Source organism: Clarias gariepinus, chromosome 12, assembly GCF_024256425.1.
Source record: "Clarias gariepinus isolate MV-2021 ecotype Netherlands chromosome 12, CGAR_prim_01v2, whole genome shotgun sequence".
NCBI lineage: Eukaryota > Metazoa > Chordata > Actinopteri > Siluriformes > Clariidae > Clarias > Clarias gariepinus.
In genome coordinates this window covers 15,190,114-15,203,470 of record NC_071111.1, presented here as the reverse complement: position 1 = coordinate 15,203,470, position 13,357 = coordinate 15,190,114, and the positions used below count along the sequence as shown (strand labels likewise).

General features: G+C 36.9%; 2 protein-coding genes across 4 annotated transcripts in view; both read right to left on the bottom strand.

The window, feature by feature from the left end:
- The window catches only part of strip2 (striatin interacting protein 2), a 38,527-nt gene extending 38,222 nt beyond the window's left edge, over positions 1 to 305 (bottom strand). For both annotated transcript variants that reach the window (XM_053508516.1, XM_053508517.1), the window contains exon 1: positions 254 to 305. In XM_053508516.1, the coding sequence (XP_053364491.1) occupies positions 254 to 277 (24 nt within the window). In that variant the 5' untranslated portion in view covers positions 278 to 305. The remainder of the gene's footprint in view (positions 1 to 253) is intronic.
- Positions 306 to 4,915: 4,610 nt separating this feature from the next.
- Positions 4,916 to 13,357, bottom strand: part of ahcyl2b (adenosylhomocysteinase like 2b) — a 37,318-nt gene continuing 28,876 nt past the window's right edge. For both annotated transcript variants that reach the window (XM_053508636.1, XM_053508637.1), the window contains exons 8-17: positions 11,937 to 12,053; positions 11,745 to 11,808; positions 10,736 to 10,824; positions 10,385 to 10,455; positions 9,149 to 9,243; positions 8,917 to 9,015; positions 8,185 to 8,253; positions 7,913 to 7,991; positions 7,216 to 7,336; positions 4,916 to 7,126 (exon numbers count right to left, since the gene is read on the bottom strand). In XM_053508636.1, the coding sequence (XP_053364611.1) occupies positions 7,120 to 7,126; positions 7,216 to 7,336; positions 7,913 to 7,991; positions 8,185 to 8,253; positions 8,917 to 9,015; positions 9,149 to 9,243; positions 10,385 to 10,455; positions 10,736 to 10,824; positions 11,745 to 11,808; positions 11,937 to 12,053 (811 nt within the window). In that variant the 3' untranslated portion in view covers positions 4,916 to 7,119. The remainder of the gene's footprint in view (positions 7,127 to 7,215; positions 7,337 to 7,912; positions 7,992 to 8,184; positions 8,254 to 8,916; positions 9,016 to 9,148; positions 9,244 to 10,384; positions 10,456 to 10,735; positions 10,825 to 11,744; positions 11,809 to 11,936; positions 12,054 to 13,357) is intronic.

The following is a 13,357-nucleotide window of genomic DNA, read 5'->3' as shown; positions in this document are numbered from 1 at the left end:
AAGTCCCGCAGTCCCACCATGGCTACCCTGAGCTGTAAATGGGGAGATATTTATAGCTCTCACGCTCCGTGTCGCCAAAATAAGAAGTCAGGTTTTGGAACAAGGGCATTTCGAGCTTCCCCAGCAACAACCCCCGACACATGCGCGCGCGCCGCGTCCTGATTCTGCTGATTCCTGCTACACTCCTGCGTGTCTTCAATGTCTCAAAGGTGTAAAAAAAATAAATAAATAAAAAAATAGTAAAGACAGGTACCTCCATGTCGTCCGATTGCTGCATGGCTCGCGCGTGTGTGTGTCTCCGTGTCTCCGCGCGTGTCCCTGCTGTCTGTCTCGTCCGCACGCGCACCGTCACATTGACCGCGACGCTGCCGGCTTGCCAAGTTCAGAATTCCGCGACGCTCTGATTGGACGCCGAGGCGGTAAGGGGGCGGGGATTTACATAGACTCTACACACACGGCTCTCGCGCCGCGTCTCGCGCCGCTTTTTTTCTGCCTTTAACAGCAGATAGTAAAAGACAGGAACGTTGCATTTAGACGCAGCTGGAGATGCAAAAGTTGACAGTCACTAGTTATCTTATGAATCTTATATCACATGAATACACAAAATAAATACATCCCATGTAAACAACACTAATTAAGTACTAGCAGAGTAATCAGGTTAAATGAGCACAAGATATGACAAAGATTATGTATATTTCTCCTTGATAGTATTCAACTAGCATAAAGTGCTCTATAAAAGTGTTGTTTGATTCTTAAATCTGATTTGGTCTGATTAATTTTTAAACAGCAGCTCTGAGAGTAGCACCAGATCTTATTTAAATCATAGGTCATGCCTTCCCATCATTCATTTCCTGTACTACTTACTATCCTGTGTAGGGTGGTGGGGGCCTGGATCCCATCCCAGGGAACACTGGGGACAAGGCTGAGAACCTGGATGGACTGCCTACGCATCGCCTGGCACAAGGACACACACTCACTCACCCTGTAGTCAAACACTACACTACTAGCAATTTGGAAACACTGCAGTCATTCTGCAGCCCATGTCCCTGTCCAGTGGGAGAACACCAGAGTACCAGAGGGAAAACCCAGGCAGTGGAGACCATGCAGACAGACCATACGCTCTTAATTAACATGTTAAAATATATAAAGAAAGAAAAATATATCATTGATATAGTGAACCTTAAAGATGTCTAAGAACATTTATGGAAAGAGTCTTAGGTGTCAGTGCTGTGTAATGTTTTTTTTTTTTCTCACTCTATGAGAGTCTTCAGGACAGATCATTGTGTCTTAATTAAGTGATTAACAAGAGAACGAAAAATGGCATCAATTGTACCTGGAACTAAATGCTTTGACAAACAGTCAATAAACATTACATTCATTAATCAGTTAAATTCGTAATCACCATTACATTGCTGTGGTGTAAGAAAAGTAAAATGCTAGGTAGTACCATCAAGCATTTGTGTCTGGAAAAGGGATAAATAGTGTTAATTTAAATTAATAGCACACTTTTCCCCCTTTAATCTCCTGCCAATCAGAGGTTCCTAACTATTCAAGCTAGCATTAAATTAGTTAATTGCCAATAAACACTAAAGTGAAAGATGATTATCTGGGGCTTAAAGAGAGAAAAGTCCCAAGTGAACCATGAGGAATACTGAATATTGATAGAAAACGGTCATTTAAGACCTTAGTCTGGCTCTGGCTATGTAGACACAGAGTGCAGCACATTTCGTTTTATTTTTACTTTTTTTTATTTTACTTTCATTAACACATACAATGCTATGAACATCAATCAAAGCAACTTCTGCTCATAACTCTATAATAGTAGCTATTAAAATTCCATAAATAATTGATTTGTTGTGATATTGATTTGTAAGTGATTGTAATTTGATAGTTTCATTTTAATTTAGGACTTTCCAGAATGGCAATACGTTTGGTGTGAACAGTTATATCACCTCTACGTTTGAGGCTATTGCCCCCACCCCTGCTTTCTTTAAAGACAGGGGGAGACTTTTCTCTTGGTAGAGTTGTTGTTAGTACCTTGTAATCTGATTCAAAAGAAATAGAACAGGAAAATGTGACACTGATAAACAGATTGGACCAGATTGTATCAGCAGGACTGTTATAGGCACTGTACCAGTCTTTGCTGGTGAAACAGCAGCTCAGTTTAGTCAATATCCACCTTATTATCCTCAACATGGATATTGTCTAAAAAGGTACAAATGCAGGTGGTGGAAACAAGGGTTACATAAACTTCATAAAGAAATGTGAAAGAGAAAGATCTTAAAGCTAAAACTTAGTTACAATGATGAAGTTACATGTGGCTTTTAGAGACACTACACTTATGTGAAACAAAACTACACTTTGTGTTTCCCATATTTTTCCGATTTTTCTCATACTTTCGACATGTAGGGCATGTGATAATACTTTTCAGTCATTTCTGATTACATGTTTCTTACATAAAAAAAAAAGAATAATTCTTCTTTGAACCTGGCTATATTTAGGGCCGAAGCACTATGACGGCGTGACATCGGGACGTTGGGAGCTTCAACATCACCATCGCTCTGATAATGCTGTTTTAATAGTGCTAATCTTATGAACTTGTGAGGTCCCTCTTGTTCTTTTCTTTCAATTATCCTAACCCTTTTGGGGGTCTTAACATGCTCAAAAACAGCACACAGGTTGCTGCACACAACTGCTGCCCCAAGCATAGCTTTTCCTACGAAGCTTATATGCACCTATACATGTCAAACTCTGTTCTTCTAGGCCGCATTTAGCTGAATAAGTTTCATTTTGCATGTCATGGGCTCAACACAACAGGAGGTCAGATATTTAGAATTATTTGTAAAACGCACACAATAGACACTCATTACCTACATTACACACACACACAAGCATTCTGCCTTTGCCACCCATGCACGCCAGAAAGACCCGTCCAGCCGTGACAATGTCTTAAAATTATACCATTTTCTTTTTAGAAGTCTTAGTATGCTTAAAAGTCCCACAGGTTGTCTGGTGCGTACAGCTGACGATGGCATGAGTGCTTGGGCCTGCTCATCATTGCTTGCAACTATACTATTCTCATTCAATATTGCATTTTTTCAAAAAAGAAAAGATAGCTTCAATACTGGGAGTGTGCATGTATATATGGATAACCAAGTTTATCATTATTATTGTTGTGATCAAGTGATAGCAATCATCCTGCCTGAAGGTAGAGCATTATGCATGTGGTCAGCTTTATCACCAACCATCTACTAGGATAAATTTCTCTGTTGCTCTATTTGCACATGATTATTCAAATGTGTTTGGGTGCTAATTTATTTTTTAATCTTGTGAAATTAAGAGAAATCAAACTCAGTTAACTCAGATTGTACATGAAAACATTCTAGATCAAACCACTCAGTCAGATTAATTAGATTTTTAGTTGGAATGTCCATTGCTTACTCCATTCTCCAAATGTGTAGTTCAAGGTGTCCATTCTAGCACAATATGGGGAAGTGTGAGTGGCAACAGCAGCAGTTTTTGATAATACATGCATTGTTGTAGAGAACCTCATTGTTGTCTCAGAGTAACCAAAGGGAGGTATTAGAAAAAGTGAGCTATGTCAAAAAGTTAAGATAATTTCAGTCAAGGTTCCGGCAAATTAGGTTCCAAAAATAAGTTTTTTTTTTTTTTTTTTTTAAACAAAGGGTTAGCTTTGCCTGATGAATTCTATCACCATTTTACATTAACATCTGTAATGCCTTTTACTTTCACACATTCCCTCTCTTTTGTTGTAAATGACAAATCACAACCTGTCTAAAAACTTGCATGTGGGAGGATACGTAAAATGTACAGCATTACTTGTGTTACAGTATGCTGACACAAGAGACTACTTCCAAAATAACCATCTGTACAAAGAAAACGTCCCTATATTAAAGTTGATACATTTTTCAAAAGTAGTCATTAAACCTAGATTACGGCATCCTTTTGAATAAATCACCATGGAAACCATATTAAAATTATGTGCATTAATAAATTATTTGAATTACAACCAGCACTACTGTCAGTGTTGCTGTTAATATTATGAATAAAACATTATACGGAGTGCTGAATAATAATCCACCAGAGTGGTATGATGCAGCAGTGTGAATTTGAGTTCCTGTTACATCCTGAAGCCTATTTTCTTATAAAAGTATGTTGCAAAGCGTTTTATTTTTTACCAATATTTTTTTTAATTATTGACTGACATGTTTAAATTCACTAAACTATTTATAGTTACATTTACATGAAAGCTATAAAGTGTTTCTTTAAAAGACTTAGAAATGTTAAGACAAAAATGGTCTCAAAAAAAAATTACTGCCAACTGCAAAATACAAACAAACATCTCCAGGTCACCTTGTGTGTAAGACAGCTTAACTGGATTTCTTTAATTGCGTCTTGTAGAGGTTACGAAACAACTTCTGCTTGACAGTGTTTATATAGTAAAGGAAAACATTCGGAAATTGATTGTTGAGGCTGCTTAAATATTCCCGAGCCTTATTCAGTACGATTTAACTTTATATAATAACAAACATCATCGGGATTTTAGTGTAACACACCAACACTGGAGTGAGCTGGCTAATTTAAGCAAGGCCTGGATGTTCTGAGCTCAATTAACAGAATATCCTCTCCACAAGCAAGCTGGAAATACATCCTAATTATAAAGCGTATTATTTACCACTGAGGCCAATAATCTGCAGGCTGACTAGGCATGGCTAAAATAAATGTGGCTTTGGCTTGGTTTACAAAACTCCCTAATGCAAGGATCTCCTTTTCAGTGATATATTAGAAATCATGTACAAAGAATTAATAAATAAATAAAATCACCAGAATGATATTCTCAGCTTGCCTTTTACATATTAGTGCATAACAAAAAACAGGCTACAATACCTGAAAATGTCTTACAACGCATTTTTATGACTTTTATTTCATTCTTTCAGGTTACATATTGATTATTGCTCATCTACCATCAATTTGAAATATTTAAACATTGTTTTAACAAGTAACATTAAAGATTCTCTTTTTGTACTGAATACAATAAATACAGGAGTGGATTTGATTTAGTTCCTACTAAGCTCGTTTCTATACGAGATGCTGGTGTTAACTCGGTGCACATGCTGCTGTGGAACCACTGATCAGGTCAGTCTTAGACAGAGGCTTGGATCCTGAGTCAACAGCAACACTGCGACAAAATTCTGACCTTGCAAAAAAACCATACACACGAGAGCTCTCTCAAACACACATGCAGATGTATGCACAGCCAAACACAGACAGGGGGGGAAATAAAAAAAAAATAAAAATAAAAAAAACATCAAGGTCAGCACAAGTGTTCTCGACTAAACACAGACAGATGGAGAAACTGACAGACATTTGGGGGATAACTTGAACATGTTGATACAGTATGGCGCTCTGATACATAAACGTAACACCAAGTGTATTTGGGGAAGAAAATTCGACATCATTAGCGTGAATGCTGAGTGATTTAATTAAGTGTTTTAGATGTCGAGGTGTACTAATGCTGAGCTTGTCAACACCTTAGAATGACAAGCCAAGTACAGTAAGACCTGAATAACACTGCTTTTACCAGAATAAACATACAAACCAGGCATTTGAATTGTAGATATGTATAAATCTGTTAACATGAAAATCTAAGTGTTGTGCATTGTTGGTGTTAATATATTTTTTTTAACTGATAAATTTATTTTGCTATGCAGAAAAAGAAGAAAATGGTACAGGAAACACAGATATATGGAGGGTAAAGAAGCAATTCAATGCCTCTTATGGGAAACGTACAGAGTTGATCAAAGATGTAATATCACCTGTTGTAAAAGTAAAATTAATAGTGTAGTGAAAAAGTGCCAGATTTTGTCCAATTTCAAAAAGCAATTCCAGCAAGGCAGCTTTGAGAACAGATATGCCAAAGCAGTTTGTTCCAATCACCCCTTAAAACCATGAAATGAGCACCGAAGTCACTCTTTGCCTTATCTAATCCTCCATTTTAGACAAATTCTGGTGGGCCTGTCAAAGAAAGTGGGTACGGACCTAACTATACATTTGGTATTTCATCAAAATAATCTTTACTTCACAGTATATAAATTGAACGTTTCAGTACATTAAACATTACACTAAAACGTAATAGAACATTTAATTTGCTTATCTCTATATTAATACAGGATGATTGCATGGGAAAAGAAAAAGGAAGTAGAAGATAGAAAAATCTTAAGTTTTCTGTATAAATATTTAAATATACACCCCTGTAAATGATTATACAGCCTGAAAAGCATCTGTGATAATGTAATAACATTTTAAGAAAATCAAGAACTAGAGAACGAGACGTTGAAAAGAGGGAACATTTTAAAACACTAATACTGGCTTCATTTCAAATACCGAAACAGCACAAGCCTCTTGGGAGACATGTGAGATGGCTGCAATCTGACCAATGAAATAATCTGTATCCAGCTGTTGTGACAGTGGAGCAAAGAGGCCAGTGTCTAGGTAAAGTTTGACTAACTTATTGTAATTAAAAACTAAATAAAACCCAAATCCTAAGATTTCAGTAAAATCAAAATAAAAAAATCATAAAACAAAAAGAAAATAGATAATTGGGACCCTTGGACCCAGCCATACCTGTGTCCCAACCCACCATTACAGAAAATGAAATACCCACAGAAGTAGAAAATAAAGACAATAGGATAAACTGCATGTCCAACATAAAATCATTAAGGAACAAAAACAAAAGGTACATTAGTTTCTTCTTTTTCATCTTTTTCAAATCAGATTAGCCAACATTAAACAAAAGATTTCTAAACGGATTACATACAACTAACACAGGAATCTAAAGAGGATGAAAGGGTGAAATCTCTATAAAGATGGTGCTAGGATGAACCACTAGCAGCAGCAGCTCATAAAAAGATTAGAGTTATGCTGTTTGTAGCAGAAAATAAATAAAAACTGCTGTAGCCAATGCAAGCCATGCCAAAGGCTCCAGCCAATCAGCACAGAGCCTCTCCCTCCCCCCGACCAAGAGGCTGAACCCCAGCTTCCCCTGGATTGATGAATCTGGCTAAATTTGCTAATCTTCATTTCCATTGGTAAGATGCTTTAATACCTGCAACAGAGGATGTGATGAGTTTTTCACAAAAGCAGAAGAACAACAGACAGTAGAAGATGCCATGACTCTTAGTAAAGTGTACTTGCCTGTAGTAATTTGGCTTGAAGGGACCGTTTTTGTTTAGGCCTAGATACTTGGCCTGCTCATCGCTCAGCTCAGTGAGGTGGGCATCAAATGTGGGCAGGTGAAGGCTCGCCACATACTCATCTAAACAAAACAAACACACACACAAAAAATAAAAATAAATGGGAACAAGGAATAATAATAATAAAATAAAAAAAAACAGGAAGAAATGCTCCTCAGTTTCATTCAAGCAATGTAAACGGTATGAATGCTTCATTTCTAGCTTTGATTACCTTAAGGATATTTCTCTTGGAAATAAACTAGCTTCCTTCCTGCGCCATCAGTGACAGCTTCCTAAAAACGTTTTTTTTTTAATGAAATTGTTTACTGCAGTGATGCTAACGTACAGGTTTAAAGGAGAGAAAGGGGATTGAATGGTGCAGCGAGCACTAGCAGCAGGCTCCGACAGGCTGACCTATATTCTGCTCTCCCTGCAAAGCCCGCACTGGGACACACATGGTTACGCTCCAAGCAGGAGACAGCACACATGCTTAATCATTCAGCACAGTGCAGTCTGCTGGCAAACTGTAATAATCCCTCATGACCACAAGCAAGACAGCAGAAAAAATATCTACAGGTAGGCACAATACATGAACAAAAGTTCTGGCCAGTAATTTTCTTAATTATATATACACATTAAATACACATTATGCATCTTACCCATTTTCTTAGGCAGCAGGTAAACATCCTGTTTGTAGCGACCCTCTGGAGCATTGTATAGCTCTATCAGAGCCAGCGCCTAGGGGAGGAGCCTGAACTTGGTCACCATGACAACAGTTATGGGCATACAGTCAAGCATGAGCGTACAGACACTCAGAAAAATACAATACCCCCGCATAAGCAAGAATCAGCCTCGCTACCTCAAAGAGCAAGTAAATTCTCAAACAGTAACTAGCATTCTAACAGAAGGGATAGTGCTCTGTGTCTCTCACCTGGGTCGTGGCTGTGATAGACAGGACAAAGGTGGGTACAGTAGAGCAGCTCAGGTTGAGGAGACGACCCTAATTGAACGCATACACATTAAAGGTTTATTAATGTGTTCGGGGGTGTGGAGCAAATACTATAAGCTGCAACTACTGTATGCATAACATGATACACATATTTAGATACAGAGGCTAAATAAAACAAATAGTTTTAGTTATAACAAATATAACCAACATCATACTATACCTAGCAAAGCATGGCATGTTCTATAGCCAGTTCCTAATTTTTTATTTTGACTTGTGGAATTCACAAAAGCTTATCCTTTTTACTTCACTGTGTAGGAGCTGAACATAATGTGCGATTTATACTTTTATTTATACGTGATTTATACGGATCAGCCAGAATATGTGCATATACCATAATGATTGTGAAAATGTTTGTAAATCCTGCTTTTTTAAATGTAAAAAAAAAAAATTAAGTACACAACTGAGTGCATCAAAGCAGTCAGAAAAAGAGCTGTCCATAGCCCCAAGGCATACATATATGCAAGTACCTAATAAAACTTTAAAGCAAAAATATGTTGTCCTTACGGCTCAATTTCTTTTTTTTTATGTGCTGGATGAAAATCTCTACTGATGTCTTATTCACACTGATGACCAACTCATGTAAAAGTCAACATCTTGCCTGTTTCTCTATAAGTGCTGAAAGGGAGATCAGATGATCTTGTTTTATAACCTCACCTCTGCCAATAACACTATTCTCTTGCCATCAGGCCAGATCACATGGTCCACCTGTGATCTCACACGTTCCCAGGTCAATTCAGGGGTCCTCAGACTGGCCTGAACACACAAGCACACATTATCAAATAAATAATGTGATAAATACTATAAATTAAGACAGAACATTTTTATGAGTAATACAAAAAGCTACTACGTGCTCATGTGCACAGTTACAGTGTTAAGTTTGTCTCACCACATCAATCTCGGTGTTAGAGTGGCCCATGTTACAGACGATGCAGCCGTTCTTCATACGGTCCAGGTTTTCTCTCACCACTACATTTTTGTTACCTAAGAGAAATAAAAATATATTTTAGCCATTATTAAATTCTGCTCAGAATGTTCAATTAGAAATAATAAGCTTAGACTGCAATTAAAAACACTTAGTGTACCAAGTTCCACAGTCACCTTTAAAGCACGTTTAATTAGCTAAAACGTTTCCTTTGGCTTTACTAAGAGTTAAAAAAAGCATGTAAAACATTATATTAGATAAAGAGTGTTACGCCTAGTCAAAAATGCTTCAAAACGATCCCTTTGTTTTTAGAACAGTACAAGTTTAAAAAATATGTGCAAGCTCAAACAGTGGATGTTTGCTTCAGATGGCATCTTATTTGTGTGACAAAGATCACTAAGCTACAAAACAAATGATTTTTGACTTTTACAAATGTCTATAAGATTCAGACCCATAACAATGAACAAGCAACATCCTGAGAAGCAAACCAACAAGAAAAACATATTAGTTAAAAACATGTTATCATTCCTGCGCAGTTGATTGAAGGTAAAAGATGCTCAGAAAAAGTTTTTTCCACCTAATCAACACATTTCCAATTTGAAAGGGGTTGTTTCCCAGGTGCCCTTAAGATTCCTGTTCTTGGCTGACAGAAGTGTAAAACTCAGTGTGGTCTTTTACTGTTGTAGTCTAGCTACCTCAAGGTTTAATATTTTGTGCATGATGAGACGCTTAACTGCTCATGGATAAAAGAAGTGTTTTTTATGAATTACGATATTTTTCCTGGCAGCTCAAACCAATCTGAACATTTTCTTGACCTTTCTAATTAACAAGGTGTTTCTATCCATAGTACTGTCATTCATTCAACATTCCTTTTTTGCTTGTCGCACCATTCTGTATAAACTCTAGGGCCTGTTGTGAACATCCCAGGAGATCAGCGGTTTCTCAAATACTCACACCAACCCATCTGGCACCAAGCACCATGGCATGTTTTAAGATTACACAGTTTGCTATGTTTAAAATTACAGTGTCCAACTATGAAGAAGCTTGATATAAAGATTGCCTAAAAAGCTTGACCACCTACATGATTGGGTGATTAGATAGCTGTATAAATATGCAGGTGTTCCTATTAAAGTTAGACGATGAGTGTATTTGAAGTAAATACAAAAGTGTTTTTTTAAAAAAACAAAAAACAAAACAAACCTGTGCAGGTGATGACAATGTCCACTTGTCTAATGACCTCATTTAGTTTCACCAGCCTGAAGCCATCCATGCTGAGAGATCAAGAAACAATTATAAGCACAAACAACATGGGCGATCACTGTATTTAGTGAAATGGAGAATGTTTTATCAACATCTGTTCTATAATAAAAAATCTGGTCTTCCCTTGACAACTCAGAAAACAAACACCTCTGTGTGTGTGTGTGTGTGTGTGTGTGTGTGTGTGTGTGTGTGTATATATGTGTGTGGCGTATAAAAAAAAAAAGCATGTGTAACCTATGCAGCAACTATAACCTCATTATAACCCCCCACATTTCATAAACAAAGGCTTACCAGGCCTGCAAAGCGCAAATAGGGTCGATTTCTGTGACATACACAATAGAGCCCATTGCCTTTAAAGCAGCACAGCAGCCCTTTCCAACCTAAACAAACATGTTCGGTTCATGATAAAACAGATAAATATATAATAGTTATGTAACAGGCATGTATCACGAACACAGACATTTAATACAGAAAGCCATCTAGTGGCCATATTGGGTTTCAAAACAACAGCAATAACAATCAATTGAATGTGAAAAAAAAGTTCTTTCAAGATACGAGTGTTTGAAGTAGAATTTGCATAAACTAGTTAACTAGTCAGCTAATACAATCACTATTCACTGCTGTAGGAATGTTGACTAGAAAAGTAAAAAAAAAAAAAAACAGGAGCAAGGCAAAGGGTTAAGAAAAGTCGACTAGATATACTTTAATCAGAAACTTTTAAGACCAGATAAAACCATTTCTTTAGTTAACGGCACACTGTATAGTAGAAATCTTTTTTTATTTTATGGAGGTTATAATTTTTATATTATGTTTATAAGTAAATATGAATGTGCGCCTGCTCTCAAAAGAATTCTTCCCAATCCCAATCTTGCCTGTTCCCACACTTATTTTTATTTGTAACCATCCATAAACCCTTTTAATACACTTAATATTTGCAATAATATGAACAGATAGACACAGTTACCCTGAGCAGGATAAGGCAGCTAAGTAAAGTAACCGAGTAAATAAAAAAATTGATCAATTGCAGTTTACACCAAATGTGAAAAATACATAATTTAATCTATCACATGTTAACTATAATGCCTATTTATTTGTCTTGCAGACATTATGTCTGACTGCAATTGCAAGTCTGATAAAAATTCGGCACTTTTCCTAGACTGTACTCATAATAAAACTGTGGTTTGGGATGTCCTTCTATAGATAACTGTATTTTTTTTATTTCTAGTTTATATTTCTAGTTAGCAAGTCATGCATCACCTAGTGTACATGAATATAATTTGCACATATATCTCGCTCTCACCTCTCCGTAACCACACACCACCACCTGTTTCCCTCCAAACATCACATCTGTGGTCCTCTTCAGACTTAAACATAAAATACAAACATCAGCTAGGGAAATTATACAAGACTAATCTACAGACATTTCTCGTAACATTACTAAGTGAACATTACTTCTTAAATATCTTCCAATCAGACATAATGCATGTCTTACCCATCCAAAATGGACTCACGACAGCAGTAGAGGTTGTCAAATTTCTGCTTGGTGACGGAGTCGTTGACATTCATGGCAGGCACACAAAGCTTGCCAGCCTTTGACAGCTGATACAGCCTAGACATTAGAGAGAGAGAGGGGGGGGGGGGATTGGGGGGGGGGGGGTTGAGAACAGCAATTACGTTACCTACAGTGCTGGCTAAAGAGCACAGATAAGCTGACAAAATTACATGTTTAAACAGATCTGTACTATTTTCTGCATTGTGCTCGCATTATAGTTTTGTAATTACTTCTGACATTTCCCAGATGTATAGCAATCAGAGTTTTGGCCTTTTCAAATTCCCAAGATTTTTACACTTGTCCATTTTCCTTCTTCCAAAAAAAAAAAAAAAAAAAAACTGCGAGGAATAGATTATTTGCTTGCAGCTATCACATCACCCGTCAGTGGTGTTAAAATTATACATAATAAGTGTATGTTTTTTTAAAATTATATATAATAAGTGTATGTTTTTTTTGGTTCAGACAAAACATTCCATGATTAGACCTTGATCAGAATCTTTACTGAAAAATAATGTTTTTTAAAACCAGTGGAAGATCCTGTTTAAACAAGTTGGCTTCCACCCACCCACACTCACACTTATGAATACTCCAAAAGACCACAAAACTCAGCCGCAGAGGAAATGCACAAAAACATGCATTCCCAGAGGCATGGCAATGGTGGCTCAGGCAACTGAGGTTCTGGGCTGCTGATGGGACAGTTGGGGGTTTGAGCCCCATCACCGCCAGGTTGCCCCTGTTGGGCTTTTGGGCAAGGCTGTTAAACCCATGCTCATATTTAATATCCTGCCCATGAGGATGCAGGGGATGTATAATTTGGGGATCAAATAATCGGATGTGGCAACTTCACTGCAGGAAAAAAATCTTACACATGCATTTTCATTGGCTTAATAAGCTAACGGTAACAATTTCAGTTTGAAGTCTTAATGCAGTTAATTAACCATAAAATGGCAGAAATGTCAGACATAAGAACAACTAAGCTGCAAAAAGAAACAGTATAACTAATCTCATATTTCAAAATCCTTGCTTATTTATTATTTCAACAGTAATAGTATATTATGCTCCGTACAAGTTAATTGACAAGAATAGAGAAGAAATGTCAGACATAAGAACTAAGCTACAAGAAACAGTACAAATAACCTTGTATTTCAAAACCTTGCTCATTTATTGTTTTAACAGTAAAAGTACATTGTGTTTTGTACAAGTTTAGCTACTATTATTTCCAGCCACTAGATGGCAGACACAGTTTGCCAGCTGTGGATAACTAACTTTAAAGGCCAAGATATAAACTGAGGTTTCAGTAAACAAAAAAGGTTGAAAAGTACAGTCGTGGCCAAAAGTTTTGAGAATGACACAAACATTAG